This window comes from Rhinolophus sinicus, linkage group LG01 (genome assembly GCF_036562045.2).
Source record: "Rhinolophus sinicus isolate RSC01 linkage group LG01, ASM3656204v1, whole genome shotgun sequence".
Taxonomy (NCBI): Eukaryota; Metazoa; Chordata; class Mammalia; order Chiroptera; family Rhinolophidae; genus Rhinolophus; species Rhinolophus sinicus.
The window spans coordinates 60,301,900-60,324,359 of record NC_133751.1 but is presented as its reverse complement, the minus strand read 5'-3'; the positions used below and the strand labels follow the sequence as shown (position 1 = coordinate 60,324,359).

The 22,460-nt window shown below is 40.2% G+C and overlaps 1 protein-coding gene across 1 annotated transcript in view; it reads right to left on the bottom strand.

Annotated features, from left to right (window-relative positions):
* Positions 1–6,504: 6,504 nt before the first annotated feature.
* The window catches only part of ROPN1 (rhophilin associated tail protein 1), a 30,406-nt gene continuing 14,450 nt past the window's right edge, over positions 6,505–22,460 (bottom strand). Inside the window, exons 2-6 of the mRNA XM_019738945.2 lie at positions 16,602–16,729; positions 14,700–14,817; positions 13,287–13,448; positions 7,434–7,609; positions 6,505–6,932 (exon numbers count right to left, since the gene is read on the bottom strand). Of these exons, the coding sequence (XP_019594504.1) occupies positions 6,866–6,932; positions 7,434–7,609; positions 13,287–13,448; positions 14,700–14,817; positions 16,602–16,717 (639 nt within the window). The 5' untranslated portion in view covers positions 16,718–16,729 and the 3' untranslated portion in view covers positions 6,505–6,865. The remainder of the gene's footprint in view (positions 6,933–7,433; positions 7,610–13,286; positions 13,449–14,699; positions 14,818–16,601; positions 16,730–22,460) is intronic.

Sequence of the window (22,460 nt, the reverse complement as noted above, 5' to 3'; positions counted from 1 at the left end):
AAGATCATACAATCTGTGAACAAAGATAATTTTACTTCTTCCTTTCCAATTTGAGTGCCTTTTATGTATTTTTTTTCCTTGCTTAATTGGTCTGGCTGGAACTTCCAGTACTATGTTGAAAAGAAGTGGCAAAAGTGAGCATTCTTGCCTTGTTCCTGATCTTTGAGGAAGCGTTTCAGTCTTTCATCATTGAGTATAATGTTCACTGTGGCATTTTCATATATTACTTTTATTATGTTGAAGTAGTTTCTTTCCATTCCTAATTTGCTGAGTGTTTTTTATCATGAAAGGATGATTCGCTAGTCTCTGAGTGCCTCAACACTTTTTGTTGGTTTCCACATCCACATCTCTGTAAACTTTTTAATTATCTCAGCCGAGGGTGTCTTCCGTTTCCTGCCACAATCAGACTCATAAAAAGCCACCATATCGTCCAGAGGAAATATGTTGGTAGCTGAGATTGGAGGGTTGGGTGAAGGACGATGAAGAGGACAGATGTGCTTCTGCATAGGCGGTAAAATGGACAAGACTTAGTGATAGATTTGGGAAGTAAGGCAAAGGGGGAGGTATTTATTGACCTTGATTTCTTGGTTTTTTTATCTGGATGGATGATGGGAGAGAGCCGTATTTAGCAGGGAAGTTTATTAACTCACTTCTCCCAATGTTATTATGAAAAAATGCAAACTAGGAACTCATTTGGGGACATTTTAATTAGGGGTGTCTTGGAGTAATCCCTATTAAGTAAGCTACTGGATATTTGAGTCTGGAGCTTGGTGAAGAGGTATGGGCTACAGATACACATTTCCTGAGTCATCTGTGGTAACCGAAGCCATAGGCTTCTGAGTTCGCTCTAAGGTTACTTCCTCAAGAAAGCCTTTCCTTCCACCTCTCTATCCCACTCCTACTAACTAGGTTGTGTGCCCCTATACTAGGATGCCATAGCACTGCTTTTCATTTACGTGATTAGTTATTTAATGTCTGTCTTCCCAAGTAGAATTTCATCTCTAAGAAAGCAAGGATCCTATCTTAGTATAGTATTCCAGTACCTAGCACAATGCCTTGCATGCAGCAGGAATTTTTTAATTATTGAGTAAATAAACGAACCAACAAGTGTTTGGACTGTTTTGGTGCACTGGGGCTGACAGACTCTTGAGTGCTCCGAGACTCAGGATTATCCAGGACTTACCCCTTTGAGCCTGATATGGAAGTTTAGGTCCTTCTAGTATCACGGTTAATTACTCTGCTTGGTCTAGGCAATGTTTTATAATTTAGTGCATTGGATCGATGGATTTTCCAATTGGCTTACTTCTGAAGTGTGAAGGTCTCTGTTCATATTTAACCATGTTCCAGTTTATAGGGAATAACCAAGTTGAAAAGTACGTACAAATCTAAATTAAAAGCAAGTTAAGATGTATAGCCAGGAGACAAAATTCAAAAATCCAGAGGCTGTGGACTGGATAATAAGTTAAATGTAGGAAGCAGGGGCTCAGTTACACTTGAAAAGATCTAAGACGCCCTGTTGCTTTTCCTCAAGCCATTTGGTGTCTTCTGGAATTATTTCTAAGCCAACGGTTCTTAAATCTTTTGAGATCATATACAATTTTGCGAATGTGCTAACAGCTATGCATTTTGTCCTCAGAGAAATGCTAATGTGCACATTTCTGAAATATATGTAAGTATACACATGTATTTATCAGACGCATTTCAGGAGCCTCTCCAAGGATTTCACGTTAAGAATCCTGTTCTCACCTAATTCATAACCAGCTTTCCACTCTTGAGTATCCAGCTCCTTCTGTTGCAGGGCCCTGGTGACCTTGGAAGTTGTTGGCTAACTAGGGCCACTGTAGTGCCTGACTGAACCGTGTCAAGGAGAGTGAGGGCAGGGAGCACGGAGAAATGGAACTGAGCCATAATCTTTACATTTCCCACGGAAGCATTAAACATATCTGCAGTCTTCACTTTACTCAAAATGGTTTAATTTAGGAAAGAAAGAGCCCACTTCTTTTTCTTTATAAAATCCTGATTTTATTGCTTCCTAAATGTTTTTCTTTTGAAAGGAGAAATACAAACCATGTGACAGGCATCCCAGTTTGACAGCTTAACTGAGGTCATGCAAGGATTCAGGTATGTCTGGTCATCACAGGAAGGCCGGGGCATGGGTCTGACAAGGGTGTATTGGCAGCCAGGACCAAGAGAACCCCTTTGGAGTGATCTCATTACAAGGAAGCAACAGTTGGTTTGGGACAATATGCCAGGTTTGAGGGTCAAGAGTGATTTAATACAGTACATTGTCAGTCACTTACTGTCCTGCAGTCTCTGTGGACTTGTGCGTGACCCAAGGAGAGAAACAATAGTGATTACAATGCTAAAAATTTCTTTTATTCTCTGTAAGGCATTGTAGCAGATGTTGGTGGTGCCCTATCCATCTGCCTTCCAAGGCTATGTATTGTAAACACCTCTGCCTTCCTACGTGAGAGCTATTTTTCTGGAGCAAAAGCAGCACGCTCAGGCCATGAATTGGGCAAGCCAGCAATGCCAGAAAGTTAATGCCCCTGGACGCAACCCTCAGTCAATGACAGATGGGAATTTGGTGAGGAATCAGCCCTTAGCCGATGATGGATGAAGAGCTCCCTCAGCCCTCAGGTTCAGATAATTCTGAGGCGTGTTCTGCACTGTCTCCCAGAGTCCCCTGGCCGGATGGGACTCCGGGGATAACTGGCTTGAAAACACACCCTCTTGGTGGCTTTCTTTCCATCACTATCTTACTTTTCCTACCCCCTTTCCACTATTCCTGGGATGGCCTCACAAATACTAAACTGCTTGCACTTCAATCCTTGTCTCCGAAGCTGTGTGGGGGGGTAGGGGAAATCCATACAAACATACGCATTGAGCATACAAGGCAGCATGAGTTTGGAGTCAGACAGACCTGGATCAACATTCCTTCTCACCTGTGACAGTGAACAACTTCAATCCTCTCAGATGGTTTCTTCATCTATAAAATGGGGGTAACAGTACTGACTTCATCAGGTCAGGTTGTAAAAATCAAAAATTACACACAGTGGCCTGCACATAGTAAGTGCCTAATCCATGTTGGCGATTATCGTTAATATCATATTTATAATATTGTTAATATAGCATAGAGCAGGTTGAAGGCAAAGCTGTTTTCCACCCTTGGGGTGACTGCTGAAGCAGGTTGATTTGGCAGATGTGCTGTAGAGCCTGGATCTCTGAGGAGCATCTGGGCTTAGCCGTGTCAGCCAGAGCGGGAGAGCAGGAAAATGGTGGACATTAGAAGATGAGTAATTGACAATGCCACAAGCAATGACATTGACAACTGTGGTTAGGACCAACTGATGGCCACCGTACCCTCAATGACTTCATATCCAGTATTCACTTTGGTGGCTGCGGTTTCAACAGCCTCTCTCTTGAGTGATTATGCTCAGGGCTACAGAGATGTAGGTTCTAATTTCAACCTGTTTTCTCAAACGTACAAAGGACTTTATTGCTTTTATTATGCTTATGAACTTAATTTGTTGTCTTAGGATCTTTCAGTTTGGGGCTTTGCTCTGCTCGCCTTCACTCCTCCCTCCCAGGCAAGGTCATATTTAAATTCTTTGATCACAGTGAAAGAACGTGAGAGACTGAGGCCGGTTAAGTGATTTCACTCGTTCTCTCATGCCCATGATTACAGTGCCAGGTCGCTGCAGTGTCTCAGCCTTTTCACACAGCCTGAGGGCCCAGAGTGGATATACATGATAGGCTGCTTTGGCTAAAATGTCAGACAGCAGGAGGATTAGTTGTTGCTGCGCCTTTGCAGATATAGCTGGATGACTGTGGGGGTAGAATTTGGTTCAGCTATTTTAATTGTTTCACTCTAGGTCAAAATCAAGGGCCTATGGTGACATCCCATCACAATCTTCTTTTACTTGCTTAGACACTAATAGACATATGTGGGGACAAAGCCAGGAGTGCAGTTTCCAGGCTCTCGGCCTCACGTGGAAAGGTGCTGGCTCAGGTAGTAAATGGCCATCAACTGTGATTGGATGGCCATCAGCTGTGGCTAGTTGGCCATCAGCTGTAACCAGTGAGCAGCTGCTGTGGCTATGCTAGCAAAAAATGGGGGCTAGCAAGAAGATGGTGGCTGAGCTAGCAACCGCGGGTTGCAGTTAGCACAGCGGATTGCTGCTAGCAAGTGAGGTTGGTTGGCAGAGAGAAGCAGACAGCAGGTTGCGGATCATGTGGCTCCTGCTTCCTGTGTCTCCAACCCAGCCGCCAGCGAGAATATAGTGGTATGACTCCCCTACCTATGGCTCCGTGGGTGTTCCTTTTTGGTCTCACCATGTCCTGCGTTCTTATGTAGGGAGCGGGACCAGAGACCCCGCATGGCACCCTGCATGACAACATATTTCTCCTTAATTCAGTAGAGAGATGTATGTAAATCAAAAAAGCAAGCTAGCATGATTTTTGTACAAAAACAACAACAACAACAACAAAAAGAACTTTTAAGAGGGGATAGTATTGCAGCTAGAACCTTGGCACACTTGGCCTTAAGAACAATAACCACAGAGCCTGGTAATCTCATCTGCTTCCTGGGAGAAAGAAAAATCTTTGACCTTGTCAGAAGGTCTTAAGCTCATGCAAGGGATTTTCCAAAGAGGGTCCCATTATATCTGTATGTGGTGTCAAAAAATCTTTTGGCCTTGACATTTGAATGCTGATCTCTGAATCATTTTATTAGTACCTCTTGGGGCCCCCTGCATTAAAGTGATTTAAATTTATGTCTATCTTAGTGTTAGACTGTGAACTCCTTGAGGGCAGAATTCAGATATGATTTATTTGCATGTGCCCATAAACCAGCACAGTTCCTTCCTAGGGTTGTCAGGTTTAGGGGGAAAAAACAAAACAAAAAAGAACTGAAAAATTATTTGTTAATTCGAATTTAACCAGGTGTCCTATATTTTATCTGGCAATCCTATCCTTGGAATATAGCCCATCTCAGTAAATACTGGTGAGTGAGTGAATGAATGAATGACTAGCATTCTACCAACAAATGGAGAAATAACCTGGTAAAAATATGGATTGACAATATAAAAGATACTCATTTAAGTTATATCGAATAATCACAAAACATCAAAACTGCATCTGGTGAACATTCTACCTTTGAAAATCTGACAGTCTGGTTTTTTGTTTTTGTTTTTGTTTTCATTTTATATGTGTTGACTTACAAGTGTTTGTAAGAAAGAGCTTATGTTTTAGAGGTCATTCTTCTAGTCATTTCTGGTTCAGTATCCTGGGGCTGCTTTGTTTTTCTGAATGCTGGGACAGTGGCTACATTTATCATGGACCATATTTTTTCCTAGTTTGTTTATTCCTCCTTTAAAAACAAATTGAACAACCTGCTATGCTCTAGAAGATTCTGATGAAACAACATTAAGCTATGCAGACATGCCAACATTCTCTTGTTGCTAAGAAAGAAAATTGCAGAAGGTTTGCCAACCTTCAAAATATCAGTTGAGAGAATCAGAAAACTCTATTTTCAAGACTAATGGGAAAAAAATCCCAGAGCCTTTAAAAGAAGCTCCTAAGCAATTAAACAATGTCTATGATCTCTTTTCTGGATGATATGGTCAATCAACAACAATTTAATCAAATTCTACTACGTTCAGTAAACTGCACTAAATTCTGGGGACTTAAAATCAAATTTAAACATAATCTTTACCATGAAGAATAACATAATCTATGAAGGATTAATTGAAAACTCATTCTAATTCCTCTAACCTATTGTTTTTTGTTTGTTTTTAAATGTTTGTTATATTCTAACTCATATTTGTGTCTATAACTTAATTTTGTCTACACTGACTTTTACTTCAGTAACTGGGCACTCAGCCCTCTCTCTACTCAGCCTGAAGTAGGACTTGACTAATCCATTCTTGATGTGAGAGCTTGTAGCAAACATTCCACAGTATATGGACAAGATAGAACACTGATTCTTGCCCCTTATTTTTCTGCATGGTTGTGGATGTACCCTCTCTGGCATAGTGATCAAGGACAAAAGTGATTATCATCAGTGAGAAAGTTTCAGAGATGCCTGTGACAGAACAAAGGGAACCTTAACAAGAGCAAGCAATCTACCTGCCATACAAATACACTGTGGTTGATTGAGCACTCCTGATAAAGAATGCTAGCACAATGGGTCAGGTGTCATGTGTTAGACGTTGATATATGACAGATGAAGAGGGTCATTTCTAGCCCTGCCACCTATCTATCACCAGTGTAATCCTGAACAAGTCACTTCACCCTGCTATACCTCGGTTTCCTCATCTGTAACACAGGTAGGCTTAGAGTCAGGTGGGTTAATGCTAGTAAAGGGCTTATTATGTACCACCGAGTAAGAGCTGTGAATATTATTTTCTTCCCTCATCCTCCAATCTTATTGCCTGGCTCTAGGGTGGGTGATTGACAATTGAATGATTCCTATTGAAAACCAAAGTTAATATTAACCTGTAGTAAAGAATAAAAAGCATTTATTTGAGCAAAGGGAGCTGCAGCCTGGGAGACACAGATTCAGGTTGTAACCTACATCGCGTTCCCCTGACAGTCTGGTTTTGACTTGAGATGCATTTTCTATCCATGTGTCCTCAGCCACTTTTACTCAGTGTCCATGTGGGAAGAATAATTTTCTGCGTATGTGTTTGTTCCAATAATTTTACATCTTAATTCCACATATTTCTGATTTCATGTTTGCCTAGTTGTTTATTAGTGTGTACCAGTTGTACAAGAAAGTGGACATTGGATGGTGTATGGGGTCCAGTCATTCTGAGGCACAATCATCTCTGTATCTTCCTTTAAAATTGCCAAAATTGTGCTTTTACTCCAGTCGTATCTTGGGGTTTTGGGTAAAGTCACTCACCTTGATTAAACCATCAGGACCAATTCTGTTTGGGAAAAAAAGATACATGTGGGGTTAGTTCATTTAACAATTAAGAACGAATATAGAAAGTGTCTCACTCCAAATGAATTCTGCTGTGGCTCCTGCTCTCATAACCCTCTTTTTCTCTAAACCCTTGACTGCCTTCCCCGCCCTCTCCACTCCTACCCGGCTGGTCAAACCTGAACATGAACCATTCACCTGGAGGGTTTGCTCAGACACAGATGCCTAGGCCCCGCCCCCAATTTCTGGATTGGGTAGGGTCAGGGTGTAACCTGAGCAATTGCATTTCTAGTACGTTCCCAGGTGATGCTGTGCTGCTGGTCTGTCTTGGTAGCACTCAGAATCGCTGTCCTATACTCTTCCTCCCCTTCCCTTTCTCTTTTGGATTCTTAGCTCTTGTTCTTCCCAACATTTCTCTGTTCCCAGAGCAGTATAATATAGTAACCTCACTGTATCTTGGCCTGCTAGATTAATTTTCCCCTCCAATTGGTAAGAGTTTACTTACATTTCCTGTTCAATGTAGCTCAGCATTCGGCTGACTTGAGATGCAGAGACCTCCCCGTCCACTTGGGCAACATATGCGTAGAGAAAGCGGAAGGTGCTAAAAGGGATCCTGGGAGGTCCACCATCATAGTCAGATGATAAAACTTCACACACTATCTTGAGAGTTTTGGAAATGGTCTATAAAGTCATAAGATTAAATGAGATTAAAGTCACTATTCCAGACTAGATTCCTAAGATCAGTGTAGATACGAGAAAGAAAACAAAAATTTTGCTGTCATAAAATGAAGTGGGAATAATATAATATTCTGGAAAGTGTGAATTTTTCACACCCAAATGTCATTTAATTCAACAACAAAAAATATTCATCTCTTGGTGTCTTTCTTTTTGTGTTCCTTTCCTTTCTGTGTTAGAGGGTTACTCTTAAGGAATTAATTTTTTAAACTGCTGAACACTCTAAGATATTTATTACTTTAATCAGAATAACTTCAGGAAAGGAGAACTTGATTTTCATCCTATAAAATTAAAATGATTTATTATTCTTATTGTTCTCCAATCTTAAGTCCAAAGGGATGAGGAGATTAGTGTAGTTTATATACTCCAGCGAGATACTTGGAGCCATGCCACGGGAGGGGAGAAGGCGGTAGGAGAAGGGTCCTGTCCCTGGGAAGATAAGAGTCCCGGATGCAGAAAAAGTGACACTGAACATCATGATAAAACCAGGTTTTCTAAAACACGTGGATCTATCTAATCTGAGCCACCCAGTACGTTATATGACATAACACTAACTTTGTAGTTGCTGGGAAAAATTAATAGATGATAGTGGGCAGAAGTTTGTTTTTTTTCCCCTTCTCCCGCCTCCCGCAACCCCCGCCCCACTCTGGTTCAAGCCGTTGTTTCTCAGTCTAGTTGTGTAGGACACAGCTCCCCGGCCCATGCTGGTGTTATGAGCCTTGCGCTCCCCCGGCTGAGGCAGTCCAGCCGCTCACGCTGGCCACCAGCTGCTCCTGGCAGCACATGGTAGCCTACGGCAACGGGCAGAAGTTTTAATGGAAAGGTTGCTACAGAAGCGAACACTCCTTACAATGAAGCTTGAACATTAAAGGTTATGTTCAGAACTGAGGTTTTACTTACCTGTGTCTTTAAATGAACTTATCCTTGGGATAAATTTCACAAGAGTTGTGAATTGATGTGATAAAGGAAAGAAATGATTCAAAGAAAGGATTGTTGAGCTCTGAATTTGCAAAGATAGGTTGGCATATATAGAGAGTGCCAAGAAAATGTATACACATTTTAAGAAAGGAAAAAAATATTAAAATTGTAATGCTCAATATATACTGATAACAAAAGATGACTATAAGTCACGTGTGACTTCTGCAATTACAAGAGGTGCTCAAAGTGGTTACCATCAGTGTCCAGGCACTTCTGATTACAACGAATTACTGTTTAAGCAACGTTGACCAAAGTGCCCAATTGTATGCATTTTTTTGGCACCCCCGGTATATCTTGGCGGTTTACTAGAACAGATGACGTACAGATTCTCCTTGCATACTCTCCAGGGACCAGGCAACAGTTAGTCTGGAGTGGCCACCTGGGTACACGAACAAGCAGCTATTATAACTGCCCAAACACTGACCAGCGTTGCTCTTCTCTGCAGTTGCTGTTTGCTGTTCTGCTCCTTTCCTCTCCCTGAGTGTCATGGATGTCTAGATGGTGTTTCTTTGCCTGTGGTGTGTTACCCAGGAATGTAAGTCTGTATGTCAGGAGGAATGTGAGAGTGCTGAATAAACTTGGCCCATCTTCCCGGAGTGACAGTTCTACCTGATGGCAGGCAATTTAGACATTATTTGCATTGATTAATGAATTATTAATTCGAATTGATTTAGTATTTAAATTGTTTCTTTGTGTTTAGAAATGTCTAGATTGTATGAAATAGAGTCTTCAATATACATGAAGTTTTAAATGATAAACTACGAGACAGCAAATAAAAGTTAGGTGTGCAACAACCCACTTTCATTTACTGTCTCCTGCCTCTGGGAGGCCTCTCCTGGAGGTCGTGGTGAGGCACTGTACGAGGCAGTATGCCAGGCACTTCCACGGACGAGGTTCTGAGGCCAGGCATACAGGAAGCTGGGTGAGGCGCTCTCAGTGACAATGGGAGGGCATGCGTGTAAGATGAGGTCAGCACCCAATGGCTTTAGGTAGATTTGCAAGCAGAGTCGTATGCACACTGAACTTCATCATTTCCATCCATAGCTCATCCTCTCTGATTCTCTTTAAAGGAAACAAAACAAAACAAAAACCCCTGCACCTGTACTGCCTTTGTTCTGTTGTCCTCTTCCTACAGTCTCACCCAAATCGGAGTGCTCTTAGGAGTTGAAGTGTGTCCGCCCAAAGTGCCTATGTTGAGGCCCCAACTCCCAGGCCTACATTAGAGGGTCATCTGTGTTCTTCTCGTGCTCAGTGCCTCCTTCAGTCCCTTCCAGGTTGCCCTCCTCTGCTCAGGACAAACAATGTGATTGAATTTGGACATAGGGCATTTAAAGAGGTAATTAAGTCCAAATGAAGTGGGTCCCCCTCCAATAGGTCTGGTGTCCCTATAAGAAGAGGAGATTAGGAGATAGGGAGAGACAGTGAGGGCAAAAGACCAGACAGGTGCACACACACAGGGACAACCATGTGAAGAAAGGAGATGGCCATTGAAACGCCAAATGAGACTGGCTTCAGACACACCTTGATCTCAAATTTCTAGCCTCCAGAACTGTGAGAAAATAAATTTGTTTAAGCCATCCAGTTTGTGGTACTTGTTATAGCAGCCCTAGCAAACTAATATAGGTGCTTTCTGTGCCACACATCTTTCGTTGAGCATCCAAACCACAAACCTTTAAATTCTATTGCCCCCATATGATTTTAAAAGATCTATTTTTCTTGTTAAATTTGTTGGGGTGACAATGGTTAGTAAAATTACATAGGTTTTCAAGTTACATTTCTATAATACATCATCTACAGATCACATTGTGTGAATGGATGAATAGATAAAGATCTCTCTGGACTGAAGCTTTTTGGTAAATTTCATTCTAAGGTAAACAGAAATCTGTTATTGTGTTGCACAGATTTTTATTGTCTGATAGGGATCTACTTCGTAGAAGTAGCCATTAATCATCTCATGAGCCACATTTTCACACTTAGAGGTGAAAGACTCAGAAGGTGAATTAATTGCTAACAAAATATGTCATTCCTTCCAATGAACACAATGACACATTCTTCTTTTATATAATTGGTCTCAGTGTAACAGGAGGTTGTGTAGGCTGTTCTAGAATAACGGAGTGCTGAAACAGAAGAAGAATACAGGCCTGTATGCTGTAGCATTTTGAATCGTGTGTGGACTCAGAGAGCTCAAGACTGGAGTGAATGCACCTGCTTCTTAAAATTCCTGCCATTAGACTCTTTTATAAAGAGGGAACTGGATTTTCTAAATGGCACAGAGATCATGGTTGACTGGTGATTTGGCAAAGAAGGGGGGAATTTCTGGGCTTGCCTCTAAGGATATATGGATTAATTAGATTGCAAACCCTCCCCTAAGTGGTGACACCAGGACCACCCCCATATTTAAGTTCCCAGCAATAGTGCACCATGAAACAAATGAGTATAAGGGTATTGGTTCCTGGATTCGCAGGGCGCCCATTATTTACAAACCGGACCTTCAGGCTGACTTCACCTCTGGGTGCTCTCTGACATAGAAGTGATGAGGGGCAAAGTCAGACACCTCAGGACCTCTCAAAATTGGAGGGGCCCATTGTTATCCAGAGCCAGGCCTGAGGGTGCTCAGTGGAAGCAGAAAAGGGGGAATAGAATCACAGAGTGTCAGAGATGAAAGCACCTCACGGAACATCTAATACAAACTCCCCGTTTTAGCAGGGACGGAGAAAGTTACAATTCGCCTTGTGGTTTCCCCCTTGCCGATTTGGGGGGTAGCCGTATCAAAATCAACCTAGCAGCTACACAGTGAGCTAAGCAGAGAGAGGGTTAGAACTTGACTTTCTAAAGTCACTCTGCGTCCCTGTGAGGTATGTGGACAAGGAGAGGACTCAGACATCTCACAGGGTGCTGAGGGGCTGTGAGGTAGACAGTGGAAGCCAGGGAGCAATGAGGGCAACCTGGAAGAGACTCAAGGAGGCCCTGAGCACCAGAAAAACCCAGGTGAGCTGGTGGCGACTATTGTGAGACACAGACCAAGGACTTCAGCTGCAAACTGCTGGGGACTAGACTATAAGTATTTATTTTCATGCAGATCAGAGGTGCTAGAAAGGGCCTCTTCTATTCACTTGGCTGCTCTGAGGTCCTAGAGACACCTCTTTCCCTATACACTCAGCTGCCTTCTTCAAGAGAGGAGTGGTGAAGAGAAACTTGAGACACTGGACAATTTACCTTAAAGCTGTTTCAGTTATTGCATCAGATGAAAATCCCTGGATTGAATTGAATCTACTTATTTTCTTACTCCACCCTTTGTAGGTGGGATAGATCAGGAAGATCAGAATTAACTAAAGATAAAACACTTTCCCCACCCCACACATCTCTGAATGTGGTGTGAATAAACTTGTGACCCTATGAGACTTTCATAAAACATGTCAAGTTTTTATTTTCCCTTCTGTGATTTTCCCCAATCCATGGAGCTGTTTCCACAACAGGTGGTGCTGACTGGCAACTCACCTTCCCCTGTTGCTTTTTTCCTCTTCTCTTTGGAGGAGAGTAATTTATTCATTATATAGCATTGCCATAAAGGACAATGGAAACATAAAACCATGAATGGCCTCTTCTCTCCTCCTCTCTGAAGAAATGATTATGATGAAACTTGCAGGGGCAACCCACAGGAAAAGCTGGACTGCAATATTTCTAGTACGTTTTCCCCAGAAACAAAAATGTCAAATATGCATTTCAAACATATTTGAGATGAAAGAACAAGATCATCTTTAGATATGCTGAATGATTCAAACTACCTTCTCATACCATTTGGTTTTGGCAGAGGCGATACTTTTCTCATTAACTTTTAAACTTGTATGTATTTCAGAGATTTTTTTTAAAACCATGTTTCTGATGAATTTTCATTTAGTTATTGTAACAGTGTTTAACAAGAGTTAGTCACATATGATACCTAAAGCTTATATACATATATATATATTATATATATATTATATATAATATATATATATATATATTATATATATATATATATGAATGAACTGGTTGCAGCATTTTTTAATTTAAAACAGGAAAATGGCTTTTCCAATTGTAAACCAAGTCAAATTTGGAAAAGGCATGAATTTGTATGAGCATCCTGCATCGATGATGATGTCATGACTATTTATCTAGAAATAGCCTTGTCTCTCCTTTCCTGCTCTCTTATCTCTGATTTTTGTATCCAATTATGCTCATCAAACCATTTTCTATAAGGCTGCACCTCTTTCAAAAAGTCTCTTGTTGGTATATCTTCTAGGTATCTGGAACCCAGTATAAGCAAATCTTATTCTACAGCTGGGTCTGGGTTATCTCTAGGAATATGAATGGAGGGAGTGAGGTGGTGACAAAAATAAATCTAAGTGCTATGATTGAAATTCATAAATAAACCAAAAGCCACATTTTAGTCAACTTCTCCCCAGAGCCTAATCACAGGTTTCCCCTCTCTTTCCTCCTAACTCCTGCTTCTGGCTGATGAGCTGAGAATTCAGACGGGAGAACGAGGAGAAAGGAGAGGCATGCTCACCTTCAGCCCTGGAGAGTTGACTGTGTGTATATATTACCCTTCCAGACCCAGAGAGAGGTTTCCCGTAAAGACAAAAAAGCATTAAAGCTAACTTACTACACCGAGAGTGCTGCAAACAAGGGCTAAAAACTTCAGCCACTCAATGTCCTCCGTGAAGCGGCCCACATTCATCACACTGTTAAACAGATGTGTTGGGAGATTCAGCACCTTCCACAGCTGGGCCAGCTCATTGACATGGATGATCAGTCTGCCACCAACCTGCAGGACGGGACAGACACAAGACAGAGAATGAGGGACAGGATGAGAACATGCCCTGAGAGGCACCTGCCCAAGCAGAGCTCTGCGCTCTCCTAGCACATGCAAAGGATGGGGGTCTTGGGGTAAAGTGGACTCTGACTGGCAGTTCTCTTTGCAAGGGTAGAGAAATGTCAGCCAATGAAGACCATGCTGAGACATAATCTAATCATTTTAACTTCAGACATCAGAATTAAGGGGAAAATGTACATTTATATATTTTTTTTTTCTGATGCTTTTATCATCTGCTGTTGTATTCCTAGGTTGTTCCAATAAGGCAGATAGGGAAGCCGAAAAATGAACCCAAAGAGCAGAGGGCTGACTGACTGAAACCAATATTAGTGATGACACTAGAACTAGATGTTAAGTCTCTTGCCTCTAGACTCTACTGAATTCTTGGCACTAGACCTCACATGCACCCCTCACGCTTTCTCAGGTAGAACATGGGGTTTGTGGTCTGCATGCCTCGGGCTGCTTGGTCCCTGGTACCTCAGACTCTTCCGTGTCCACTGCACAAGGTGGTGGGTAGTTTAGAGGAGAAGGGAACAAATGACCAGTTGTTGGCCAACAACGCGGTAAGGGTACAGATGCCCCAGTGAAACACTACTATACCTTCCCTGGCTCTCTGATTCTGGTGAAATGCCAGGCCTCTCTCTGGCAGTTGGCTAAGTTAGTCCTGAATCACCCCCAAAACACTCTGTCCTGGATCCTAAGGCAGGATATAGTGGTGCTGAACCCTATTTTCTTATCCACTCACCAGGCAGCTCGCAGGAAGATATGGCTGTGAAGAGGACCAGGGTTTTCGCTGAAAGTTATGCTATGTCTGCACCTGAGATAACTGGGGAACTACAATATGCCTCCCTCCCCCCCAAAGTGAGACTGTCCTCATCTTGGTCTTGATCAGAAAAAGAGACACTGTCAAGGGACGTGGACCTGCACTTTCTGGAGAGAAGTGATTAGTGTCGCAGAGCCCCTAGACATTCTGCCAGCTTCAGGGAAATGTGGGATAACCCCACAGACAACTCAGCTTACTGCCCATGGTAATATTCCCGTTTCCCCAAGGGAAGAGTTACTTTCAGTGCATGGCTTAGTGAACTTCAGCATGATGCTGAGTGGCCAGCTGACTTGGCAGGAGGATGGTGGGCTTCTGTCTGAACCTGCCCGCCCTCGACATTGTCCCTGCGTTCCCGCTCGATGCTGTCATATGGCCCTTACCCTAGAATGCAGGATCTTCAACAGGTCAGGTGTAAGCTCTGCCCAGGTAGACGAAGCAACGTGCTCAGACCGCTCTCTCTCTGGAGGAATCTCTCCACGGGACATAGCCCCAAAATAACTACAAGAAAAAAGTTTATTCATTGACAGCACATATGCAGGAAATTCTTACTTGTAATGAATTAAATAGAGTTTTTGTCCTGGAAATACTTTGTGGAGTTTTATGCTCTAAAATGCTGCAGGTTTGTAAGTCACACAAAACCATCTGCTAAGAGCTTTTCATGTCTGAAAAGATAGTGCATGCATGCTCTTAGGTCATGCTGTCCTCTTTCACCGTAGTTGAACTACAAACTGATTCTTCATGGATATCTAAAAAATGTACAGCACACAACATGACACAGGAGCAAGCCGGCTACAACAGTGGAGTGTTTTCTCACATAAATGTCAGGGACAATACCCAGAAATGTCATTTTTCTGGCTATACAACAGTAGCCCAAGAACAATAAAATGGAGTTTTAAACTATTGTATAGTATGAAACAGTCTGTCTGAGATGCCAGAAGAAATTAGTCTTCTGATGTTGCAGTTCAATCTTAGAGGTAATATATAAAATTGAGAATGGAAAACTAAACAGGCCTCATTACTAGCAAAGCAACCCCATTTATGTCTCTTTTTATGAGCACCACTGGTTTGTTTTCCTTTCATTTGTAAAAGCGTCATTGTGACTCAACCCAGCAACATGAGTGCACCAGCCAGGAGCCTCTGGAAGCCCCCCCCCCCCCCCAGCCCGGAGACTCCATTGTGTGCCTTCTCAAGGTGTCCACACCTTCCCAACACCTGCTCAACACACCTACTCAACCTTATGCTGAGGACATGCTCTCTTCCCCCAACGCACCAGCTCCATCAACAGCCTCTGTTACTCCCCTTTCCCACTGAAACGCGAATAAGGAGGTCATCAAACAGTAAAAAGAGCTTGAAAAAGGTCTGGTAAGCTCCCAACTCCTGCCCAAGCCCCAGTCTGAAGCAGGCATTTTGTCTAACAAGCAATTTCAAAGCTGAGAGGCTTTCTGTAGAAAACTGTACCAATCCCGGCCAGTAGCTATTGTTTGGTAAGCTCCTTCCACTGAGCAGCCTTTGGGGGTCTCTCCCGACAGAGGGCACGTGTGTTTGAGGCACACCGTTTTCAGCCAGGCCAGGCGCTCCTCCTGCCCCCATCGCTGTTTTGCCTCCTTTCTCCAGAATGTAATGTGTACTGTGTGGACATCTTTACGTCGAGGGAACAAGTCAGTTCAAAGAAACACGAAAGAGAATGACAATTTTTCCAAAGACAAGATACAAAATGTCTCTGGTTATGGAAAGAGCGAGTTTTAACAGCAATGAAAAAAGGTTTCTCATGAAAGGAGTGAACAACCAGCTCGGACTGGTCCCAGTCCGTCCTGCGGGCTCATAGCAGCGCTCCCCTAGGTGCACTGCTGCCACCTAGTGGTGAGACCGGAGGACGAGGCCCTGGGCTGTAACCGGGAAAGGCCAGCTAAGCTCCAGGAGGATTCTGAACACTTCTTTTCACTGTGACAAGGTGGAGTGTGCGTGTGCTGGTGTGATGTGGTCATCTAAATCTTGCTGATTCGCCCAAGACACTTTGCCTATTGCCCTGGCGTCCTATTGCTCAGTCTAGTTCGCTTAAGGAAGGGCATCCCATCCTTGCCCAGTTTGATGGATTTGTATGTGGATTTTAAAGCATCAAAGCAATGTGAGAGCTGAACATCACAAAGATCATGCTCATCAGTCTGGACTTTCAGGCTGCAGCCATGACAACCTTCTCAGAGTTTTCCAAGACCTTCCCTCCTCCACCCCCACCTCCACCTTCAGTGGGAAGCAGGAGCTGGAGGTAAGAGAGGGGTACGTACTCGGCAGCCCACTGGATAAGATCCGGTGGCTGGGTCTGAATGGCGGCTTTGGTAAATTGCTTCAGCAATTCTGGCAGCTCCGGGGGAATGCATATTTGCTTATCCGTCTGAGGCATTGATACGTTGACCTATTGGCAGGGGAAAAAACACACAAATAAAATGGGAATCTTTGAATCACAAAATGACAGAAATCCTGGACAGAAGGGTGCCCAGCCTCTGTTTGCATCCTCGATATTGGGGAATTCATTAACTCACAAGGCAGATGCATTCTATTGTTATACAACTCTGAGGTTAGAAAGTGGTTTACTAACCCCTTTTTGTTGTAAATAATCTGTCCTTTACATAAAAATGCACACAATACTCGTTCATTAAAAAGTAGAGATTACCAAGAAATAAGCAAAAATATCCCCTAGTGATACACCAAAATATTGGATAGCTCCTTCCAGAATTTTTACAATGTAAATATATATCTGTATAAATAAAAATGGGGTCATCCAAAGCAGCTTATTTACTCAAAAGCACATCATGAATATCTTCCACGTCACACAACTCTCATTGGCCAAATAAGAATTATAGCAAAATTTACTCTGTTAATCCTCTATTGTTTGACATTAGGTTATCTCCAAATTAAAATAATCATTAAACAGCCATTTGATTAACATCTCTCTTTAAATCTGCATATACTTATCTACTCTAACTGTAAAAGGGAAAACTTGTACACATCACTCAATAAGTTCCAGGACAAATTGAAACAAAACATGAAAATCTATAAATGGCATACAACTGTACGTACAAACAACAGATTAAAAGATTTTGTCTGCTTTTAGTAGCAAATGAGTCTAGATATTCTGAAAAGCCCTCCCTATCTAACCTAGATGTTAGGCAAATCCCAGCAAACTATACCTTTTAAGTTGCCTTATTAAATGGCAAGAAATTGAGGGAAATCCTCAAGTGCCAAATAAAGTGAGAAAAGCAGAAAGCAGAATGGTAAGCAAATGGAGAAATTAGGGAGCAAATGTTGATGCTAGGAACTTGACCCTTTCAGACAAATGGTCAGGCAAATTGTGCACAGAGCAGGTCTTGGAACCACAAAAAGAAAATAGCTTTTTTCCTATTCATCGGGATTCTCTTATGCACCCCCTCCCGCTGAAACCTGAGACCCTCCAAGGCTCATACACCCTCAGTGTGAAAGAGTGGGACTAAAAATATCTGCCTACTGGCAGTGGGAAGGACACAGAAATCTGTCTCCATTGTTGCTTCTTACCCGCCGGGGTAAGATACTCTCCCACCAGTCTGTAGCCACAAACTAGGTCTAAGTTTTAAATTTATACCACCAGCCCAGTTGAAAATTCCCAAGACGAAAAATTAAAGTACCCTCAGGTTAGTGGTACTTCATTATCTTTCACTTTATGTTCTTTTATTTGGAGGAAGATGAGTATTATTTTTGGACTTTGTAAAAAGTCAAGTATGCATAGTAAAATTTTACAGGTAATTACCATAAAAGTAATATCATCACAAAACTAGTAGAGAAAAGGAATTAAAAACAACAACAGCAAAACAACTTGATCGATCCAAAAGAAGGTCAGAAAGGATAGGAGAAAGCATAGGAAAAGTGGGTGATACAAAAGAATAACGTGACAGGAAAGAATCCATAAATATCAGCAATCACAATAAAAAAGAAACAGTCTTAAATGTGCCAGTTAAAATACAGAAATTATCAGAATGGATTTAAAAGCAATCCAGCTCTATGCACATCTAAAAAGACATAAGAAGACGGAAAGACTGAAGATAAAGGATATATGGATAAATAGAAAAATAGCAAGTTGACATAGACATCTTAATACCAGACAAAAGAGACTTTAAGACAAAATGCATTAATATGAATAGAGAGGGTCACTACACAATGATGAAAGCTTCCACTGAGAAGATAGCACAGTTCCCAATGAGCATGCTACAGACATCACCATGGGTGCATCTCATGATGCTGGCTGGAAAGGCAATATATTATTTAGGGTTACATATATACGTCATAATCTTATAATAAAGAGCAAGGAGTGACAAACACAAATTCAGAATGGCGGTGATCCTGTGTCAGGGAGGGAGACGGATGTCATCAGGGAGATGCAACAGGCATCCCAACACTATTAGTGATGTTCCATGTCTTAAGCTGGATGGCAGCTACTAGATTTTTGTTTATTTTTATGTCCATACTTACATTGTGCATTTTATTTTGTATGTATGAAATATTTCATAATTTAAAAGGTTATATTACAATATTACAAGTTGATTGTCTCATAACTTCTCAATCCATTTTATCTAGCAAAGGGCATTGCCTTGTTTTGGAGATATATATATATATATCCAAAAAAAGTATACACATTTTTAAAAAGGTAAACTGTATTAAAATTGTAATACTCAATATATACCAATAAAAGATTAATACAAGTCACATGTGACTTCTACAATTATAAGAGGTGCTCAAAGTGGTTACCATCAGAGTCCAGACACTTCTGATTATGGCAAACTACTGCTTGAGCAACATTGACCAAAGTGTCCACTTGTATACATTATTTTGGCACCCCCAGTGTATACACACACACACACACACACACACACACACACACACACACACATTTAATTGTGGTAAAATATACATATCATAAAGTTTAACATTTTAACCACTTTTAAGTATGCAGTTCAGTGGTGTTCATTCACATTGTTGTGCAAGAGCTTGATGGCTGTCAACTTTTTATAGTGATATAAAGTTTACAACCATTTTACAACCATTCACAAATTTATAACAGTTGAAATTATGTTTAGAGACTGTTTGGATCAGTCAGTAAACGTCCAGATTTCAGTAATTATTGTTTTTGTGCTTAAAGTTTTTTACAGAGTATCTGCCAGCAGAGATGCTTATGTAGGATTTTCTTCCTTGACCATCATGTTAAAACCATAATTCTGATTACTGCTTTAATTACAATATATTATGGAGATAGACTTTTGTGAATATGTGTTTTAAATACGTAGTTCTTTGATTTAATTTGCTCTTATTTTTCACATTATTTTCTGCCAATAAAGGAGGTACGTGATGTTTTCATCATCATCACCATCATCACTTGTCTCTACTAAAACATAATTTTGTTTATTTTTAAGATTATGACTTGATTTATATATGTATTTATTCTTGGCTTTTTATGTAAAATATCCAAAATGTGATTCTTAATGGACATTTTGATGACATTATTTGTTTATAGAAATAAAGTTTCCTTCTAAAAACAAATAATAATGGAAAATAATTTCAATGGAAAATAATTTAATTGGTTCAATAAAGGACTGTAGGCCTTTAATATTTTATGGAAAATATTTTTCAAAATATTTTAACTATACTTGAGTGTAATATTTATATTTTGTAGAAAATCTAGAAGATTAATTATTAAATTAAATGATAATATTTCCAAAATTCCCCCTTATCAAATGCTTGCTTTTTCCAAAAAAATTGATTTAAAATATCTTAAGAAAATGGACCTCATTTTCTTTGAAAATTGATATGTTGTAGTCAAAAAGCCTACAGTCTCCTTTAGTACTTTACATGTTATTTAGTTTCCCACCATAAAAATATGATTTAGAGCTAAATATAACAATTTTTATTAATATCTAATTATAATTGAATACTTTTTAGAGATTCACAAGACACACAGTAGTCAAAAATATAAAGTTCAGTCCCTTATTAGGCACTATAGTGAGGATTATTTCAAATTTGGATTTGTTGCCCCGATAATTTTTTTCTTTGTCTGCTTAAATGTCTTATTTTCATAGAAAAGTTATCAAATGAAAAAATGGTGGCACATAAGTTATGCCAGAGCCTTAACAGAACACATCTATATTATACAGAGTTTCTTAAAAGAGCATTTCTTAAAATTTTTGGCCTCAGCAGCCCTTTACATTTTTAAAAGTTACTGAGGACCCTAAAGAACTTCTTAAAATGTGGATTCTATCTACCAGTATTTATCATTTCAGAAATTTTAAAATACTTATTTTTTTAAAGTCAAAATAATTTACATGTTAACATAAGTAACATTTTTATGAAAAATACTATAGTTTCCAGAAACAAGAAATCCATAATGAGAAATGAGACAATGTTTTACATTTTTGCAAATCTTTTAATGTCTGACTCAACAGAAGAAAGTGAGATAGATTCTCAAATTTACTTTGTGTTCAATCTGTTCTGATATCACACATCATGTAGCTTCTGGAAAACTTCATTGTATGCTCTTAAGAAAAAGTGAGAAAGACATATAATGTCTTAGTATCATTACAAAAATAGTTTTAACTTCATGGACTCTTACCCCACAAAGTCTCAAGGATCCTCAGAAGTCCCTGAACCACGCTTTGAAAACCACTGTTTTACGAAACCATTTACAACAGTATTTATAACTACAACAGTAGTTTACATCAGATTGGGTTCAAAAAGCTAATTGAAAGGTCACATAATTAAGAACTAAAGTCAAACATGTCTCTTACAATTATAGAATCACTCATTTCACCAACCTGCCTGGGAAATGACCGTGTTTGAGACCAAATGAAGTAAAGGAAATATAAAAAGGGCTACTCTGGAATAAAACTATTAGAAGATGCAATGATGACACTTTCCACAAGACTAATTAATCAGAGCATTGGCTTGCAGAGCGATGAATCTACAGATGTTAGTAATAATGTTCAGTTAACAGCACTAGTTAGAATCCCTGGAGATGGAATGCTTGGAAGAATATTGTTTTACCAAAAATTACCAAAACAAACAAGTAAAACCTAATCAGGGTGAGGTATTTGGAGTAGTAACTAAATACTTTAAAACAAGTAAGATTTTCTGGATTATGCAAGTGCAACGGTTTCTGTACTGGAAGGAAAGCTGTGATGACAGGAAGGTGGGAAGGTTTTACTTCATGTCTGTTCTCCATGTTCTGAACAGCTGAGATGCAAGGAAGATATTGTTTTGTCACATAGAACTCTCTTCTGTATGTTCACCTGTAGATGTAAATTCTACAATAAACGACGTTACTAATAAAATCCAAGCCACTATGGTTCTGTCGGTCTGTTTTCAGCTTTACGTAAAGAAACAGTCTGATGCTTCCTACCTAGTTACCTATCAAAATAAAAGGCGTTTTTTTTTTTTTTCTAGAGGTTCGGAGCTAAAAGAGGAATTTTTAAAAAATGTCACTGATCCTTAATGTAGAGTTGTTGAAGAGAGTTTATTGCCTTCAGAAAATTGGCTTACTTGATATTTTTGAGTACCAGAATGAATTTAATCAAAATTGTAAGGACTATGTGAAACTATAGTAAAGCATACCAACAATGCTCATCAATTCAAAGGAAATGTGAGGTTATAAAGTAGTTCAGTGGTAGTGGTGGTGGTGGTGGGGGGTAACTGATATTCTAACTTCAATCCTAAAGAAGCCTAGTGGCAAAACATCTGTTAAGTGTCACATTATTTGGAAATACATGATATAAAAAAGTTCAAGTACATTAGAAATCCACTCAAATTAGCACAAGAATTTCAATGAAAGAAAGAAGAGTTCAAATCATCCAAATTCTGGATAATAGTGAGAAAGGAATTGCTGTCAATTGGAGAAAAATCAATAAATACCCTTCTACCATTTGCTAAGATCCATCTGTGAGGCCAACTTTCTCCCTGATGGTGACTAAAAGAATTTCAAGAGAGCATCATTAAAAATTTTTGGTCAGGAACTGCATGTAGTCATTTTAACATAAAACTTAGTCTAAAACAAACTCATGATAAGAAAGCAAGCTTGATTTCTCCTTAAAAAGTTTTAAAATGTTTGGAAGTTTTATTCAAATTGAACA